The 20,420-nt window shown below is 46.3% G+C and overlaps 1 protein-coding gene and 1 long non-coding RNA gene across 6 annotated transcripts in view; one reads left to right on the top strand and one right to left on the bottom strand.

Annotated features, from left to right (window-relative positions):
• Positions 1–11,639: 11,639 nt before the first annotated feature.
• Positions 11,640–20,420, top strand: part of FYB2 (FYN binding protein 2) — a 111,341-nt gene continuing 102,560 nt past the window's right edge. For 4 of the 5 annotated variants that reach the window (XR_013520111.1, XR_013520110.1, XM_035251622.3 and 1 more), the window contains exon 1: positions 11,640–12,052. Coding sequence is in view for 2 of the 5 variants with exons in the window: in XM_035251622.3 (XP_035107513.1) it covers positions 12,044–12,052 (9 nt within the window). In the remaining 3 variants the exon portion in view is untranslated. Of the gene's footprint in view, positions 12,053–12,664; positions 12,795–20,420 lie in introns of those variants that run through there. The other variant, XM_078331962.1, reaches the window with a different exon arrangement.
• LOC144577158 (uncharacterized) lies at positions 17,672–18,887 on the bottom strand. The gene is made up of 3 exons (XR_013520494.1): positions 18,818–18,887; positions 18,297–18,404; positions 17,672–17,766 (listed from the first exon to the last, which is right to left on the bottom strand). It is a non-coding gene; the product is annotated as an uncharacterized LOC144577158 (long non-coding RNA).

Below are 20,420 nucleotides of genomic sequence, written 5' to 3'. Positions count from 1 at the left end.
AGGAGTCCATGGACTGAGACACTCAGCTTAGAATCCTAGCCCACTTACAAGCTTCACCGGGCAGGATCCTGGGATGGCCCTCCACAGGGGTAACAGAGAGATGCTCGCCCTCTTCCTCTGGACACGTAGGAAGACTGTATTTCCCAGCCTCCCTTGCAGTTGGCCATGCAACTGGGTTCTGGACAGTAGGACGTGGGCAAAAGTGATGCCATGCTTCCAGGACTTACCTCTGTAGCTTCCCTGGAGATTTTTCACATATTCTGTCTCCAAATCCACGCCAACAGACACAAAATATTCCAAAACATCATGATCACATAAGGGAGGTGAACTAAATCTATGAGTCATCACCTAAAGGACACCCACCCAGGAACGCCACCTAGTTCTCATCAGATTGTGATGTGAGCAGGAAATATATATATGGTAAAGTGCTGAGACAGAAAGACTGTTATAGCAGCCAGGGTCAATTACCCTCACTATTAAAGCAAGTCACTTAACCCCCCAGGGCCACCATTTCCTCATCTAAAGATAGGATACATACATAATCAACAAAACAATGTATGTGAAAACATTTGGTCACTATAAGGGCTGAAGAAATGCTGGTTTTAGTTACTGTGTCTCACATAAGCAGTATTTTCATGCTAGAAGAGTAGTTTTGTGGTTATCACCCAGTTTTGTAAGAAAAAAAAGACCCATCTCCAATGGGCGAACTGCAAGGGGATTTATTGGTTTCCAGAGCTGGAAACTTCAAGCCTAGATTAAGCCTTAGACCTGGTTTAATCCATCCAGCAACTCAAGCACCGCTCTACTCTGCTTGGTAAAGCTTCATTCTTAACCTGACTCCGCTGATGGTCAAAGATGGCAGTCAGCAACTCCTGCTACTATATGTTCCTAATGAGCTTTAACAGCAAGAGAAAAGCCCATCCCAGTATTTCAAGAAAAAAAAATCCTCTGATTGGACTGGTTTAGATCACATGCTCACAACTGAACCCAACCCTTTGTTGAGATGGAGAACACGTGCTGATGAACTGCCAGTCAGGTCCAACACCTGGAGCTGATGGAATCTGGTTGGCAGAGGCAGGGCAGGGGTGGTGGAGGGGGAGGAACCAGCTTTTCCTTAACTCACAGAGGGATTTAAGTGGGAGTGGGGAAAGTATGAGAGCACACATTTTTTAAAAAATAATGTTTTAAAGCTGAGGGAAAGGGGAGCAGGGATAAGTGGATGCTAGCGAGGCTACCAAAATGTGTGCTACAATTGGTATACTTTTCCCCTTCAAGTAAGAAAGAAGCTGTAGGGGTAGATGGTGAATATTATTTTGATAGCTCAAAATGTTCATTTAACCTTTCAGAAATCTGTAAGCTAACTGGACATTGTCAGTTTCAACTTGCTAACCTCTGACAAAGAGTCCCTAAAATATTCTTAGATATTGACTTCTTGAAATATGCTCAGGTATTGACTTTCTGTCTCTCTTGACAGTGCAGTGTCTTAAAAAAAAAAAAGTCTCATAAGAATAATTCACTTCCTTGCTCTTCTGTTTCCCCCCACCTTTATATCTTTGTACTTTCCTTTGATTTTGTGCAAGTGTTTTAGAAAGTGTAAGGTGCTATACAAATGAGAGGTTTTATTCTTCTCCTCTGCTCTTCATGACTAAGGTAAATTATATGATACTTAATCATAAAATAATGAGACTGATTTTTAAACAGACTACTTAGATATTCGAATGAGTGCTGCTCTTTTGAGCAGTCACCTAGAGAGGTGAACTTCACATTCCGATGAATATTTGAGCCATAGCTCAATTCGTATTAATTATACCTCAATTTTAACAAAAATCATAGTTGCTTTATCAACCGCATTATGAATCTGATTTAATTCCTAATCCCCTGTAAGGTTTCAAAAGAAAAAAAGAAGAAAACAAACCACAACTGAATCTATGTTTGCAAATCCAAAGCAAAGATTTGTCTTTTTAAATAACATATCTTATGATCTGAAGGCAATCATCCATGGAGACTTACAAAAATATTTTGGATCCAGGCATTAGAATAAATGTTGAAGAGCAAATAGCAGAGTGCATAAATTTTCCATTTGCTTAACAGAAGAAGAAGAAGCAGAAGAGTGGAGAGGAGAAGGGGACACAGGGAGGTGGCAGGGTGTCACACTCTTCCTCTGTATCCAAGATGATCTGGACCATCCTCTTTCAGCCACCCTGCAGCAGAATTCTCCCAGCCTACAGGCTAAATCTGATGTCCTCAGCACACAATTCAAAGCCAGTACAGCTGCTACACATCCTCGTCTTTCCCCCTGGGATGGCTTTCCTGACACACCCTGCACTTCTGCCAGAGCTCTCTCTGCTCCCTGAGGATGCCAGACCCATTCCAGAAGCTGTGCCCTGAGCATGCCGTTGCCTTCTGAAACGGCTTCTCTCTGCTTTCATGTCAAACTCTCATGCCTCATCAAGACCCAACTCATACTATCTCCTCCAAAAAGCTTTCTGAACCCTTTCCTTCCACAAAAAAAGGACTTCGTTGCTCTTTCTGTTTTGATCCAGGGGCTTTAAAAAAGTCAATTATGGTCCTTACTGTTTTCTTTTGTAGTATTTGTATCCCTCGTGCCTGCCATGAGAGGGGTTGCCCACAGATGCATTCTTCAGCCCTGCCCTGTTCTCCTCCATATGGCAGAACTTCTGACCCCTACAGGCTGCAGGTCTCAGGCTCCTGCATCAGCTGGCTTCTGCCTGGGCTTGGCCAATGGAAGGCACTCACAGGAGACTACTGAAGGATGAGAGGAAGGGAGAAGCCAGGTACTTCTCTCTAGAGGCCTCAGAAGGTAGAGGTGGCCATTACTCTGCCTTACCGATTCTTACGCTTCCTCTGAGCAATTCGAGCTCCTAGACCCTGATGACACCACCTCCAATTTGTCCCTGTAGCTTCATGGCTTCCAGCTGTTGCTAATCTCTGGGTATCCTCACAGCTCTTCTGGTGTAACAAATTGTCCATATTACATTTCCTGCTTCCAACGTGTAGACAGTTTCTGTTTTCCTAATTGGACCCTGGCAGATATATTAGCTCATCTCCCTGTCCAGCAGTTCCTGAAAATGGTTGGTTTAATCACATAACCAGTGAATGGGTGAATGGACAAACATGTTTACTTATCATAAATCATGTTTATATTTATACTTTCCAAGACACTTACATGGCTCTTTCCTTCTGTGGCCCCAGACAGCTTTTCTCCTGGTTGGGAAAGCTTATCCACTTTTCCTAACTGGGTTCCCCAATCCCAATCCTCTTGTTCAAGTTAACCCCTACTCAAGTCCTGCCTGGCATCTGCGGATCACTGACAGATGGTGAGATACTGGGTATGGAGTGAGATCATCACGATCAGAAGAGTTAGAGAATCCAGAAAAACTGAGAGTGTTGGCAGAGGCCCTTAGGACCATGGCAGAGGAGCCATTATCCTTCTGCTCTTCAGCTCTGATATGTGACTTTAGCCAGAGTGAGGCCAATTTACAGTTATTCCTCGAGCCCAGTGCAATTTGCAGATGACAAGAAAATGCACATTCATGGCCAAAGTGGAAGATTTGGATAACAGGCTGACTGTGGAAATGCTTCCCTGCACGTGAGGCCAGCACACGGCCGCATGATCTCCTCAATGCTGCCCAGAGCATTGTTATATTTCCATATTGGTCTGGAGGCCAAATGAATAGAAATAGGCATTTAAAGGGGATCTGGGAATGGCCAGAGGTTAATGTGCCCTCTACAGTGGAGGATGGTTCTACCTTTTTCTGACTCACACATCTCTCAAATCGCTTTGGTCCTTCTAAAGGCTTGGCTGTAAATGAGGCTGACCTGCTATTGAGAAGAAGCTTAGACCTAAAATGAGAAAAGGAAAATAATCCCACAGAATGAAATCTCACCAGAAACGTAACACGCTTACTAAGAGAACATTTATTGTAGGCTTAGCATTGAGCTGAGTAGAGAATGAGTGAGAACCAATTTCTGCCCTTGAAGGCCTCACTGCCTACTTGGCAGAAACAGGCACGGGGCAGAGGGACAAGGGCAGGGCAGTGAGCCGAGCTGGAGTCCAGAGGCTCCGCGTATGGCTCACACACAGCAGGTATGAATACATGTTCTGGATGGGGCTGACCAAAGGCAAATCCCAGCCCTCCCACTGACCAGCCTTGTGCCCTGACCTGTGTGGCCCTCATTTTCCTGCGTCTCGGATTTCTCATCTTTGAAATGGGGGGTGAGTGCTACTCACAGTTGTTGTGAAAACAAAATGAGTTTATCCATGAGAAGTTCTTCACATGTAGTCTGATCCAAGCCCACACAAGAACACTGGTGTTTGGGGCTTGTCAGGGGTGAGGAACTCGGGTAGGGATAGCACTGGGAGAAATACCTAATGTAGATGACGGGGTGATGAATGCAGCAAACCACCATGACACGTGTGTAACTATGTAACAGACCTGCACGTTCTGCACATATACCCCAGAACTTAAAGTATAATTTTTTAAAAAAAGAACACTGGTATTGTCACGACGGACAGGCTCTGACAATAGTAGTGCAGTTCCTCCAACAGCTTTGTGGGCTCTGGATTGGAGCTGGAAAGAAAGACCATGGTGAATGCCACTCGTGATGGGTCCAGCTGACAGTCGGACCTGGGGGCCCTTAGGAAGTTGCCTTTGAAGATTCTCAGAAATACCTGGGAAGGTGGGGAGTTTATGAAGGACTCACAGAAGCTACCATATGGTTAGAAACAAAGCCAGTTTTGTAGTTACAAGACCAGCCATCGGATGAATGAAGAAGGAGCTGTGAAAATACAGAATGGAGTCAGTCACCTGTCTGCTGTCATCAGAAAAGGCTCAATGCAGGAGCATCACTGGCACTGGCTCTGGAAGGGGAAGGAACATGGCACAGGTGGGTAACAGGTATGCATGGGACAATGTTCCTGGTAGAGGAAATGGGATAGGCCAACATCCCAAGGCCAGATGCAGCATGGAGAGCCCAGGAATGAAGAAATTCAGTCTAACGGGTGTAGGGAGCCCAGCGATGGGAGCCAGGACTGGAAAAGCTCCAACGGGCTTATTCTAAGGATCCTTGTATGTCCTGGGAAGGGGTTTGGACTTGCCCCTGTAGGCATTAAAGACTCAGAGGATGTTTTCCATGGTGGAGTGTCATGGTCAGATTTGTCTTGTAAAGGTCAGTTAGGTAACACTAAGAAGATTCATTTGGTGTGAGGTGGGGGATTGGAGGCAGGGGTACCCCTCCCAGAACTAAACCTACAACCCCCATAGAGGGGAATGAGAGAACCAAATTGACTGAAGAGATGTCTCTGAGGTCTAGTCACCCCCAGAGGTGAAGCTAGACTCTAATTCCCTTGATGCAAAGATTGTGCCGACTTCGTGCCAGTGACCATCCGGCACCCACTGTGGGAATGTGTGCCGAGCAGGCATGCTTGCTGACTGTTGTTGAGTAAGGCATAGTCCACTGCACATGAGAACTGAAGCATCAGTGGGAGCCAGGAAAGTCCAAGCTTTCTGCTCGGGAAAGGGGATGAGCTTGATGCTTCTCAGAGCAGGTTCGGGGGTCAGATCATTGGTTACATTATGTCCTTGTTTCGTTTGAGTTATCTATGAAACACCCAAGGGAGAAATGCAGCAGGTAATTGGTTACATGGGTCATGGTGAGTCCTCAACCCATAGAACAGAGCCTAGCCCAACACACTGAGTAGGTGTTGAATAAATATGTGTTGGATGAATGAATAAGTGCATTCAGGAATGACCGGACTTCATGACTGCCTTTGACAAAGTGGGGCCCCTTGTTATTTTATTCCCTACTTTTTTTCATAGCACTTGAGAGTATGAGCACTCATATGATTCAGCTGTTTGTTTACTGCCTTACACTCTAACTGGACTACAGGTTCTGTAGGGTGAGAAGAGTGTGAGTTATGTTCCCAACTGTGTGTCTTCATCTAACCTAGCCCATAGTGGAAATTAGGTAAGCATTTCCTAAATGAATGAAGAGTCATGGATGTGGGCATGGGCAGGATGCAGGTGGGAGCCAAGAGAAAGGAAGGGAGCAGGTGAGAAGGGTGACTACATCAAGCAGGGAGCTTCCAGGTTCTTTTGCAACACTCTTCTCTAGACCTCCCAGCTCCCTCCTCCTCCTCCACATGCCACATTCCCCAAATCCTTCCCTGATCAAATCCTTTCTCTGAGCTGCTGTTCTCTCATCTGTAAAATGGGGACCCATTATGTGCCCTGCCTTCTTTATTAGCTGGCTGTGAGCATCAAATGAGGTCATTCATTTCTACAAATGTTTATATAGGTGATTAACTGCCACAGAGATAGATGCCTTTGAATGAGTACACTGACCTCCATGCTCAGTTCTGCCTGGCTGATGTGCATGCAGATTGTTCCCCTATAGCTTGAGTAGCATCTTCTGCTCTAGGAGAGAGTGGTAAACAGGATCTCATTGACACAGGCCACCTCCCTTCCCAGGAGCCCTTCATTTTGATGACAAAGGACTCTTACCTTGCAATCTGAACAAGGGCCAAATGGCCTGTCTCATCCAGCATCCTCATTCAGAACTAGCCAACTGAGATGTGTCACATGGGGCCAAGGTGGTAGGGCCTGCCACATCTCACCTCCCTACAAGCTGTTGCACCAGCTCTTGGCAGTGTGACCACGGGGCCGCTGGCATCTCTGCAATATAGCTACATGAGGAGGAAAAATAGACATTGAAGCAGAAAAGGAGGTACTATCCTTAGGGCTGCTTTCAGGATGATAAAGGGTCAGAAACAGCAACTCCTGAGAGCAGGGTCCCTGCCTTTGCCAACACTGGGAAGTGCACACACATGCCTTAAGTCCATGCATGGGAGTGTGCAAGAGTGTGGGAGAGAAGCTATGCCTCCCAGCTCCGCATAAGGAGAAACAGGTTAAACTCTTAGGCTTTGATAGAGCCTTCCAACATGTGTGAAATGCCTACCTAAATTATCAGCTGTAAGTCACACACCAATTGCTGTGGTTTGAATGCTTGTGCCTCCTCCAGAATTCATTGTGAAACTTAAGAGAGTCATGCCTTACAAAGGAGCCAGAGAGAACTAGGCCCTTTTTAGCATTTTTAGTCCCTGCCTTCCACCAGGTAGGGACACAGTGTTTGTGTTCTCTGGAGGATGCAGTGTTCAAGGCGCCATCTTGGAAGCAGAGTCCAAGCCTTCACCAGATGTGGAGCCCTCACTAGACACAAAAACTGCAGCCATCTTGATCCCGCCTCCTCAACTGTGAGCAATAAATTTATGCTGTTTGCAAATTACCCAGTTAAGGTATTTGGTTGTAGCAGCACAAACAGACCAAGATACCGATTGACCTGTGGATTTTGCGCAGAGACCTACCACTCCTACATCCCAGTACTCTGCGCCTCTGGATATTGCATTCATGTGGTATTACTATGCCTTGAAGTCCAGACCCAAGAACAAACCCAAAGAGAGATGAGACTTCCCAGCTTGCGTCTTCTGTATAAAGACTCGCATTTCTGGGTGATGGAACATGAGAGTGGTTGACGTTGGAAAAGATTTCTCATTTCCAAGCAAGCCCCATCTTCTTCCCACAGAGGAATGGTGTTCCTTTGATCTCAACAAGACAAGCATATCAGAAAACATCTTAATAATTCATCTGAGTGATGCATACATAATGTAACTGGCGTTAGTGGGGGAAGACAGTTTCTCTACAAGAACCAAAAGGGTGGCTACATCCTACTCCAAGCACAGCACCTGGCTCAAAGCAGGTGCTGAGATTCTTATGAAAAGGCTATTAAAAGAAAAGCAACTTGTCTTGCTCATGTATGCTTAGCATCCTTCACAAAAGCTCTTACTAAGTTATTACATACTTATTAAGATGTTTACTTAGATGAGCACAAAATTGAGATGCAAGCTTCCTTCAAGGCAAAAGGGAAACCAGCTGGATTAAATATTTTTCACAAACTGGTAAAATGGAAGCAAGACCTTTCTCGAACCCACACACACCTCCAAGATAATTCTAGGCATTTTATCCTTAAATATTTTATCTTTAAATAGTTGTATATGTTATACTAATTGTCCCATGTTTCTGTCCTGATTATCTATCCCTTCCTAGCTTCCCACCTGCCCTGTCTTCTACATGGCTATTATCTTCATTTTAAATCATTCTTTTTACCTGTTTTCCTCATGGTCCACTTCCTCAACTCCTTTTGGAGCCAGCTTGGAATGGAGGACAGAGCAATGGAATTAGGGCAGGGCAGAGTTCAGATGGAGAAACAGACCTGGACTCTCTGCATGGCCAGGACATCTGCCTAAACTTTCTGAGCCTTATTTTCTTTATTCATCAACCAGAGATAGCATCTCTTATCTCACAATATTGTCATGAGAAATAGAAGAAAATATATGCAACTGTGTAGCCTGCTACACAACAGACTCTCAATAAATTTAACTTCTTTCATCTTTCCCTCTCTCCCTTTTGAAAGCAGTCGGGATATAAATTATACATAAATAAATTACATGTTGTGCTGGAAATCCTCAGAAATGATTAATCTAACCAATAGGAATTTTAATATTAATAATAGGCTACTCTAGCAGCACCAGCCTAACTCTGGCAATCAATTGTACAATCTGGCTTTGTCATCATATAACGTACACTGCTCAAAGTTTACCCTAGAAAGAGGTGAGTGCATATCATTTCCCATTTTCAGATCTCTTTTAAATGCTCCTTTTTTTTTTTTACATCAGGGTATTCTGTTTCACATCATTGCTTATGGTACAAAGTGTAAGTAATGTTTGCTAAGAAATGAAAGCCTGAGATATGATAGGAAATACTGCAAAGCTCCAAGCAGAATCTGAGATTGAAAGTAAGGTTTGGAAACATTAAGAATGTGCTAGAAATACTGATTTCTGCTGCTCAGTACCCCGAAGAATGGACGGGCACTTTTTGGAGAGTATGGCACGTCATGCCTGCAACGCAGAAGAGCAAACTGGAGCTAGGGGCTTGAAAGACTAGAAATATCTAGAAGATGTTGAGCCAAACTTCAGCCTAAGTATCTGCTAAGCTTTCTCACAGACTACTTTCAAAATTGAGTTTGGAAAAAACTGCTTCAACGAACCCTTCAAGCTCTCAGATTTTGTGAGTTTATGATTCCGCATTTCTTAAAGATTTAAATAGAAGCAAACAGAGTGCCTGTGAGCACGGGCGCTGAAGCCAGTCTTCCTGGATTGAAGTCTCTGATCTTTGTTTTTCCTGAATAGGTGACTTAACTTGTATGTGCCTCAGTTTCCTCAGCTGGAAAATCAAGATCATAATAAGGACTAAATGAAGTGATTCTTGCAAGGTCTAAAGCCAAGAAGATTCACCCTGGCTTACAGCTAGCAGGAGGTCGCCAAAGCACCTTGCATGTAGTAGGATTTCATACATTTTTTACTGAATATGAAATACTTATTCATAAGGTATAGTCATATCTATTGCAACTTAGGTCAACCCTCAAATTTCCCATCCAAAATTCTCCCCGCAATGTCTGCACTTTGTACCTCTCCCGCCTGCACCCTCCGACGTGGGCATGTATGCGTTCTCCTTACAGCAACTTAACCAAGGATCTGCCATTCATGGAATGGGGGCCCATGAGAAAACAGGGATGATTACAGGGAAATAAAACAATGCTGCCTCACTGTACATCCAAGTGCTACATGTGCACTTTGATAATGACACAGCCACCAACAATTGAGGAGGAGAGGGGAAAGAAAGAGAGGAACTGGCATTACCCGTGTTTACTCATTGCTAAGCACCCTATCAGGAGATTTTCCCGCGGCCGTGAGTCCTTTAGCCAACGCTGCAAGGCTCTTACTTACTTTTGAAGATGAGGAGCATACAACTGAGAGTGGACTTTCCCAGGACCAACAGCTAGTGGGGAAACTGAGTTTAGCACCTAGAGGATCATAAGACAGCAAGGGGTCCTCTGCCATTCCAAGAGTCATAGCTCATAAGCCTACTGGCAAAACAGTGCCCACGTCTAACGGCTACCAATGATTAGTGCCTAGGAACTGGCACTGTAACTGGCCCTGAACCAAAGCAAAATGCACAGACCTCCCAGCCCTTCCGGGAATGGGGAGTCCTGCTGCCTGACTCCACCCCCTCTGCCAGTGTAGGCTGGCTTGAAGCCACTAGGGGGAGCTCTTGCACTAGGAGCAAAGGGAATTTGACAGCCCAATCATCAGCTGGGACTGTGGGGAGGGCTCCAAGTTCTCCGGAGAGCTTTCTCCACTGTTTTATTTACAAACATATACACCTGGGAGCTTGAACCAGAGTGCTGAGGAAATGTTACAGATGACCTTTGGCCGGAGTCCCCTTTAGCTTCAGGAAGGGGCCCCTTAACCGGGTGGGAGCAGTCTGCACAGCAGTGTTGGCCAAACTGAGAGTCATGAAGTCAAGAGAGTGCCACCATTTATTTAGTTCAATGGTGTATCATGGCTCAGAGCAGAATGGAAAATATCTGCACAATTACACATAGTGAGTACTGGTTTGAGAAGTTTTTATTTTAGCCTATGTGTATGTGTGTTGAGGAAGGATGTAAAAGTCACATCCTTTTACTGCCTTTCATTCCTTTAGGTCTGTGACCTAAAAAAGGCTTTTATAAAATCCAAGCTACCAGTCCCCGGGCCAGAAGCACTGATGTAGTGTCTTGTTTGAGCCTTGAATCCTGTATTTTTGATGATCAGCCAGGTTTAGGAATCACCTGTTAGAGGAGATGGGCCTCAGGTGGGGTCTCCTCACCTGCCCTCCACCTCTTCTACCTGGTCGGGACAGGAGAAGATTTTTAAAGACTTGACAAAGCAAGAAAGTCACACCGGTTACACATAAAGCAGGGCACAGGTCACCCACTCAGCCCATCCCCAACCCCAGGAAAGCTGCAAACCCCAAAACTGGGAACTGAGGCTTGGGTTTCCATCTCCAGCTCTGTCACAAAAACAAACAAAACTAACCCCAGCAAAATAAAATACTTTAGCATCAGCCAGATCTGGGTTCCAATCCTAGTTCTTCTACTTTCTACCTGTGACCATGGGCAGGTGTTACCATCTCACTGAGCCTCCGTTTCCTCACTTTATTTTTTTTTTTGAGATGGAGTCTCACTCTGTCACCCAGGCTGGAATGCAGTGGCATGATCATCTTGACTCACTGTAACCTCCGCCTCCCGGGTTCAAGCAATTCTTCTGCCTCAGCCTCACAGGTAGCTGGGATTTCAGGCACATGCCACCACACCTGGCTAATATTTTATATATTTGGTAGGGATGGGGTTTCACCATGTTGGCCAGGCTGATCTCAAACTCCTGACCTCAAGTAATCCACCTGCTTCAGCCTCCCAAAGTGCTGGGTTTGCAAGTGTAAGCCACCACGCCCAGCCATTCTTCACCTTTTAAAATGGATAAATATCAGGCCAAAAACAGGTGCTCCTTTATATTAGCTCCCTTTCTGGCCTCCACTAAATGCCCCTGTGGGCTTAGGCAGGCGCTCCCATTGGGCTTTGGTTTCCCTGAACATGAGAAAGGGTTTGTGAAATTAAGCAGCCGTCTGCAGGGGCGGAGCTGGCTAAGGCTGTTACTAACAGAGATTACACTGTCCAGTCCGCTCAGTCTGTACTAACAGAAGCCTGCCATCCCTATTCCTGCAGCTCCCTCCTCCCAGGCACAAAGGGAAATGTGCTGAAGAGTGCGTGACTGTCAGACCAGCCTGAGGGGAAAAGCCGCTTGCTGTGAAGAGGTGGGCTTGGCAGGACTACAGACTGAGGACTCTCCCCAGCCCCCTGCAGGCTGGCCTAAGACAAGCTGGGAGGATGGAGGCTGGCCCTGGCCCAGCCCCAGGCAAGGGAGGAGCTTCCGCCTAGATGGTGCAGGTGGGGAGCCTGGGCTCAGGTGTGTCCTGTAGGAAATGATTGCTACTTGGCTGGCAGAGGCACAGGAAAGCAGACTGTTGTCCTGGGGACCCAGCTCTGGGAGGCTGGGCTCCTCTCTCCAACTCTGCCTTGGAGGAAAGCAATGGAAGAGGTAAGGCTGTCTTGGTTTTGTTGCTGGCTTTCTATGTGTCTTTTCTTGCAGGTCAAGTTTCTCCCATTTGAGAGCCCTGGGAAAAACTGCCTGTGCGTCCTGCCTCCTGGGCAGGAATAAACATGTCAGGTGTCAGTGCAGTCCTGCTCACACTGACTTTGCTCAGCGCTGGTGGGAGGGAAGAGGGGTGTGCCATGTCCTGTGTCACCTGGAGTGTGAGGAGACAGGAGGTACTGAGGAATGACAGCATGTGGCCTAGCTCTACCCGGCCAGCGGGACTCCTGACCTATTCCCAGATCTACTGTGGAAGCGCTTGCTGGCTTCTGTTTACTTGCCCTTGTGGACTATATCTGGCCTCTCCAGTGATTAGCAAGCCTTCTGGTCAGAAAGCAATGCTTGGTGCTGGGAAGCTGGCTGTGCAGTGCCTTTTTGTGGCTTGTGGCTCTAGACTGGACTCTGCTCCTTACTAACTGTGTAGTCTGGGGCAAGTGTGTTGGTTATCCTGAGGCCCCGGTCCCTCACTCATGAAAGGGAATTACTAGTGCAGTAACAAGTTTGTGAGACTATCAGAGGTGCTTGTATAAATAGAGATGACCTATGGGGAAATCCCCTGCCCCATGCCAGCATTCCCTGCCCCTCGGATGGCGGAGTGCTGTTGGCATAGTTGGAGACGTCGTGCCTGACTGACCACATCTTCCTTTTTCCTTGTCCAGTTCTCCACTGTCCTCTATTCTCGTCTTCAGTAAGTCAGTTTCTTTTGATGTGCTTATATGTGTGTTGCTTCTATAATTCCATATTAATCCATTTGGAGTCAAGCCATTTTCTCCCGTGAATCATGTGGCTTCTCACCCACGTTTGATTTTAAATAGTACAGAGGATCTGTTTCAGCTTTTGCTGGTCAGGAAAAGCTCTCCTTTGTCTCAGGGCACAGGGCATCTTTCTCTCTGTAGCAGATCAGTCCAAATAGCTGAGTTTTGGAAAGGGGTGAGCAGCGGCATGTTGGTACGACTTCATTTCCCTCCTCTGAGTTCTCCCCATCACACCCGCCTCTACTTAACAACTTTTGAGAAACTCCTCTTTGGCGGAAAAGTGCAGGCTAAATAGATGTAGCGTCCTTGTAAAAAAAAGGAAACTGACTAACATTTTTGCCATCTCTGATGGGCCAGGATCTGCACTGGCATCCATTATTTCAGGTTATATGATGACAAGACAGTGAGGTCTATGCCATTGCCCCATTTATTACAGATGAGGTAACCGACAATGTTATCACTTGCTCAGTATCACACAGCTGGCAGCAGAGCTGGGACATGAGCTTATGTGTGTCAGTAACAACTGTTGAGTGCCAAGTATAAGCCAAGCATCGCTAGCAAGGATTACAATAGGACAGCAGGAAAAGCATTAGGCAGATTAGATAAAAATGTACAAAACAGCCTGTTTGTTAGCTAATCACATTTTTATGGGATAAGCTAATACGACTATATAACGTTCACTGCTCAGAGAGAAAAAAATCAAAAGAGAAATGAGTGGTTTCTCATCTTGAAGGAAGAATTTTGTTTTGTCTTATTTTTAATTAACAAAATAATCATTTATCCAATATATATTTATTGAGCACATGTTTGTGTGGTCAGGTCCTGCGTTAGGTGCTGCAGATGCAGCAGTGAAGCAGTCGAAAATACCTGCCTTCCTAAAACTCATTCTAGTGAGAGAAGACAAGCAAATAAACATACGGATCAAATGGCAGGAAGTGCAATGTACATACACAAAGCAGGGAAGGGTCTAAGGATAATCAGGTAGGAAGAGGGGCTGCTACTTTCAATGAGATCATTTCATGAAAGGTGTCAATGGAAGGCAGCGTTTGAGCAGAAGCTTGAAAAAGTTACGGAAATTAGTGGGCTGTAGGGATACCTTAGGGAAGAACGTTCTACAGAGAAGTAATAGCAGATGTAAAGGCCCTGAGGCAGAAGCTCACTGATGTGTTCAAGGAATGGCTGGCACTGGAGAAAGTGAAGGAGAGAGTGGGGTCAGATGATACAGGGCCCTGGAGGCCATTATTGACACTTGAGCATTTCCTCTGAGCAAGATGGAGAGCCACCTGGGCATCGTGGAGAGGGCAGTGACGCAATCCAATTTACGTTTTGTCTAACTATTGTTTTGAAAATAGATACTAGGGACAGAAAAAGCAGACGCTGGCTGACCAGGTAGGACACCATTGCAGTAATTCAAGCAAGAGAGGATGGTGGCCAGAACTGTCTTAGCAATGAACTGGCTAGAAATGGTCCAACTCTGGAAATAGATTAAAGGTAGAATCAGCAGGATTTACTGATGGATTCGTCAAAAAAAAAAACAAAAAACAAAACAAAAGAAAATTGTTGATGACTCCAAATTGTAAACTTAGAACATCTGGAGGAGTGGAATCAAGGTTTACTGAGATGACTTAACACAGAGCAGGTTTGAAAGGAGATTAGGAGATGGTTTTAGATGCAGTATGTTTAGGGGGCTGTGTAGGCAGGTTTAGAGTTCAAGGAAGTGGCCCAGGCAGGAAATATCATCTTGATAACATATCTACATTATTTAGAATAGCATTGGGTGTGTAGTTGAGGTTTAGTGTATGTTACATGGGGGATTTTAAAACTTGGCCTCACATTCTCTGACATCTTCCCAAAAAGACGTGGTGCCCATGTTTCCATCCCTTGGTCAAAACCATGACTACTTTGACCAATACAGTGTGGCACATGTGACACTCTACTTTCAGAGACTGTGTCATAAGAGATCATGCTCCATCTGCCTCATGTATGGGAACATTTACTGTTGCAGCACTGAGCCCCACGTGAGTGGTCTCTACCCCGATACTTTCTTACCGTGGCAGCACTGAGCCCCACGTGAGTGGTCTCTACCCCGATACTTTCTTACCGTGGCAGCACTGAGCCCCACGTGAGTGGTCTCTACCCCGATACTTTCTTACCGTGGCAGCACTGAGCCCCACGTGAGTGGTCTCTACCCCGATACTTTCTTACCGTGGCAGCACTGAGCCCCACGTGAGTGGTCTCTACCCCGATACTTTCTTACCGTGGCAGCACTGAGCCCCACGTGAGTGGTCTCTACCCCGATACTTTCTTACCGTGGCAGCACTGAGCCCCACGTGAGTGGTCTCTACCCCGATACTTTCTTACCGTGGCAGCACTGAGCCCCACGTGAGTGGTCTCTACCCCGATACTTTCTTACCGTGGCAGCACTGAGCCCCACGTGAGTGGTCTCTACCCCGATACTTTCTTACCGTGGCAGCACTGAGCCCCACGTGAGTGGTCTCTACCCCGATACTTTCTTACCGTGGCAGCACTGAGCCCCACGTGAGTGGTCTCTACCCCGATACTTTCTTGCCGTGGCAGCACTGAGCCCCACGTGAGTGGTCTCTACCCCGATACTTTCTTGCCGTGGCAGCACTGAGCCCCACGTGAGTGGTCTCTACCCCGATACTTTCTTGCCGTGGCAGCACTGAGCCCCACGTGAGTGGTCTCTACCCCGATACTTTCTTGCCGTGGCAGCACTGAGCCCCACGTGAGTGGTCTCTACCCCGATACTTTCTTGCCGTGGCAGCACTGAGCCCCACGTGAGTGGTCTCTACCCCGATACTTTCTTGCCGTGGCAGCACTGAGCCCCACGTGAGTGGTCTCTACCCCGATACTTTCTTGCCGTGGCAGCACTGAGCCCCACGTGAGTGGTCTCTACCCCGATACTTTCTTGCCGTGGCAGCACTGAGCCCCACGTGAGTGGTCTCTACCCCGATACTTTCTTGCCGTGGCAGCACTGAGCCCCACGTGAGTGGTCTCTACCCCGATACTTTCTTGCCGTGGCAGCACTGAGCCCCACGTGAGTGGTCTCTACCCCGATACTTTCTTACCGTGGCAGCACTGAGCCCCACGTGAGTGGTCTCTACCCCGATACTTTCTTACCGTGGCAGCACTGAGCCCCACGTGAGTGGTCTCTACCCCGATACTTTCTTACCGTGGCAGCACTGAGCCCCACGTGAGTGGTCTCTACCCCGATACTTTCTTACCGTGGCAGCACTGAGCCCCACGTGAGTGGTCTCTACCCCGATACTTTCTTACCGTGGCAGCACTGAGCCCCACGTGAGTGGTCTCTACCCCGATACTTTCTTACCGTGGCAGCACTGAGCCCCACGTGAGTGGTCTCTACCCCGATACTTTCTTACCGTGGCAGCACTGAGCCCCACGTGTGTGGTCTCTACCCCGATAATTTCTTGCCGTGGCAGCACTGAGCCCCACGTGAGTGGTCTCTACCCCGATACTTTCTTGCCGTGGCAGCACTGAGCCCCACGTGAGTGGTCTCTACCCCGATACTTTCTTACCATGGCAGCACTGAGCCCCACGTGAGTGGTCTGTACCCCGATACTTTCTTACCGTGGCAGCACTGAGCCCCACGTGAGTGGTCTGTACCCCGATACTTTCTTACCGTGGCAGCACTGAGCCCCACGTGAGTGGTCTCTACCCCGATACTTTCTTACCGTGGCAGCACTGAGCCCCACGTGAGTGGTCTGTACCCTGATACTTTCTTACTGTTGCAGCACTGAGCCCCACGTGAGTGGTCTCTACCCCGATACTTTCTTACTGTGGCAGCACTGAGCCCCATGTGACTGGTCTCTACCCCAATACTTCCTTGCTGCAGACACGTCTCGCACACACTCTGGCTGACAGTTCCAGCTTAACCTAGCCTTCTAGCTATTCCTGCAAGATCCAGACCACACCAGCCACTGGTGAGAAGCAGCCAAATGACTTTTAGCAATGCCCTGTGCAACAGAAGAGCTCAGCTGAGCCTTGTCTAAATTCCTATCCCATAAAATTGTTTTTGTTTTAGGCCACTCAGTTTTGGGGTGGTTTGTTTTCATTAGAAGATATCAGGACAATTAGATATATCCTTCATTCTGCGTAGTTACCTAAAAAGTCTTTCTCTCCCCATAGACATAAGGCTCAAGGGAACCCTATAAAATTTTCCTTTATTCTATAGTTTAGACACCCAAACAGGTTAATGAGTTTTTCTTTTTCTAAATTAGAGGTATAGTCCAGTGCATGCCCTTAGTCAAGTAGATTTTCACTTAGTTACACAGTCCTTACAAGAGACAATTGTAGCATTTTTGAGCTAGGAGAGCTGGCCAGTCAGGGAGCTTACAAAATGATGCTTGAATTTTTGATGAATGAGTGTTGGAGTTACAGTTGAAGTGTACTTAAGTTTACTTTTGCCTCTTATAAGTGCTTTGCACAAGCCATGGAATTATAAAATATAGGAGGTGAGAAAGTTCTCAAATGCCAACCCGACTACAAACTCCCATTTTACAGGGAAATTTGAGTCCCAGAGGCAGAGAGTGCCAACACACTTCATAACGACTTATCCCGTGTGCCTCATTTACAGTGGCTGCTCCATGAATGTTCTTGTTCAATTTAAGGGTAAACTCTAAGTCAGATCTCCTCAGTAGACCCTACACTCAGGCCTATCTTGGAATTTCTGAGAAGGGCCCTATCTTAGATCCCATCTAGTTGTTCAGCTTTGCAGGTAAGAGTGTCAAGGAAACAGGCAATTCTCATATTTCATGAAAAGTATATTGATGGAGAAAGGCACAATCTTTGATGGAAGCACTGGGAATTGATGCTTGACCAGAGATGGGGTTCATCCTGGGTTCCTTAGAGAAGCTGGTGTCTTAGCTAAATGTCAGAGGAAGAGGAAGTGGCCTTTCATCAGGGAACACTCAAGGGACGGAAGGGGAGAAGGCAGAGGGGGCAGCAGAGGTGGAACAGCAGAGGTGGGTAATATGGCAGAGTGATAACCAGGGATACTCGGCAGCAAGGTGCTACTAGAGCAGAAAGTTTAAAACAGAGTATCCAGAGTGGAATCCCAAGAAGTAAATAGGAGCTGGATATTGAACAGCCTTCAAAGCCATATATACTTTATCCTGTAAGCCAAAAGAGCCTCTGAGGGGCTTCACCTGTAAAATGGGAGGTCCAACTAAATAGGACTGAGGTCTTGTCATGCTCTGACATTCTGGGATGGCAGTATGTTCCCAAGATCATGCATGGCTTATATTTGACAGAACCCAGGTCTAAATGTCTGTGAAACCCCACTTAGGCTTCAAGAGCAATTTTAGAGGGTTTTTCATGAATAGTTCAATTTTTGAGGAATAAGTCACAAGACAGGGTAACATCTACACAAGGGGACCTGCTGAGAGGATCTGTACCATAAGGATGTTCTGCTGTTAATGAGCTTTTTCTTGGGAGAGTAGACTGAGTCTGGGTTAAGCTCAGATCATTTAGGGTGAGGATTTTGGTGAGTTCTAGGAGAATTTCTGAGAAGGAGAAAAAAGAAAATCACACAATTAGTCACAAGTCCAAAAGACTGGGCGTATCCTGTCCATCTTTCCTGAGACGCCGCACTGCAGAGTCCTCTTGAATTGTGATGTTTAGTCCTTGACAGTGACACATGAAGTGACCTGTACTACTGGAGGGTTGATGTCCTTGCCCGCCAGTCTTATGCAGCAGTGCTGACCTTAGCATTTAGCCTGTCATTACTTTCCCATTGAGTCAAATCTTCCCTTCTCTGAACTGCACACCCACATTTCCCCTGGGTAGAAATGGTCCTAAAAGGGAAATCTGATCATGTCAGTCTGCTGCCAGATTCCCTCCAGTTGTTCCCCACTGTCCATGGAGTAGAATCCAAGCTCTGTGCCTGCCCTGTGTCCTCCGACTCTAGCCTCCTTACCGACACCACATCCCTCATGCCCCAGTTTCATAGCCTGCTGCATCGGCATGCTCATTCTCCTCTCCAGAATGCTGGACATCACCTCATTTGTGACTCAGCTCTGACATCACCTTTGTGAGAAGCCTCCCCTACCCCCTGGCCACAATTGGTCTTTCCTGGTCTTGCAAGACCCCAGGCCCTTTGATCAGACCCAGGTCTACACTATGAGATCCCAGGGAGCAAGGATTTTGTCTTGCTAACAGAGGCAGCAAAGCCTGGTGCTTAAAAGCACAGACTCTGAGCCAGTGTGACTGGTTTAAATAACTGGCTCTACTGTCTACTAGCTGTTCAGTGTTGAGCAAGTTACTTAATTTCTCTGTGTCCCAATTATCTCATTTATAAAGGAAAAATGGTACCTACATCTTTACATTCAACCAAGGTTTGAATAAATTAATTCATTTAAAGAACTTAGAACAGCTCAATGAACGCAAAGGCAGTTAATTCTATAAACAAAACTTATAGTAATAACAGGAGGACTCTTATGGGTCAGATTGTGTACCCCATCCCTCCCAAACTCATGTTGAAGTCCTAACCCCAGCGCCTCAGAATGTGACCTTGTTTGAAGACAGAGTCTTTATAGAGGTGATCAAGTGATGGGTTTTGGCTGGGTCCCCACCCAAATATCATCTTGAATTGTAGTTCCCATAATTCCCATGTGTCCTGGGAGGGACCCGACAGGAGGTAATTGAATCATGGGGGTGGATTTTTCCTGGTGCTGTTCTCATGATAGTGAATAAGTCTCATGAGATCTGATGGTTTTATAAAAGGCAGTTCCCCTGCACACACTCTCTTGCTGCTGCCATGTAAAACATGCTTTGCTCCTCCTCCTTTGCCTTCTACCATGATCATGAGGCCTGCCCAGCCATGTGGAACTGATAGTCCATCAAACCTCCTTTTCTGTATAAATTACCCAGTCTCAAGTATGTCTTTATTAGCACTGTAAGAACAGACAAATACATCAAGTTATAGTGCGGTCATGAGTAAGCTCTCATCCAGTATGACTGGTGTCCTTATAAAATGGGGGAATTTGAAGCTGGAGAGATGCACAGCGGTGAGACAATGTGAAAATACAGGGAAGACACCATGTGAACATGAACACAGCCATCTACAAGCCGAGGACAGAGGTCTGGATCAGATCCTTTCCCCACAACCCTCAGGAAAGAATCGACACTGCTGGAATCTTGATCTTGGACTTTTGCCTCGAGAACTGTAAGGCAATACATTTCTCTTGTTTAAGCCACATAGTCTGTGGGACTTGCCGTGACAGCCCTAGCAACTAATACATGAACTGTATCAGCAAATAAAGTAAGGGAATTTATGTAAATAACTGTGTGCACTACTCTTCCCCCATTGGCCTGGGAGGTGTTTTATATCATGTTGCTATTTTGACCTTTCCCAAAATGACAGCTGTGCTTAGCTCTTCAGAGAAGAAATCTGAGAAGTATTTATTACCTCTCGGCATGGAAAATGGACAGAAATGATCCTGCAACCATGGCCAGTATTTTTCCCTGATCACTGACTTCTGGGTTTTAGCTTTTCGCATCTCTAAAACCCAAAATAGCAA

Source organism: Callithrix jacchus, chromosome 7, assembly GCF_049354715.1.
Source record: "Callithrix jacchus isolate 240 chromosome 7, calJac240_pri, whole genome shotgun sequence".
Classification (NCBI taxonomy): Eukaryota; Metazoa; Chordata; class Mammalia; order Primates; family Cebidae; genus Callithrix; species Callithrix jacchus.
This window is presented reverse-complemented; position numbering and strand designations above follow the sequence as displayed.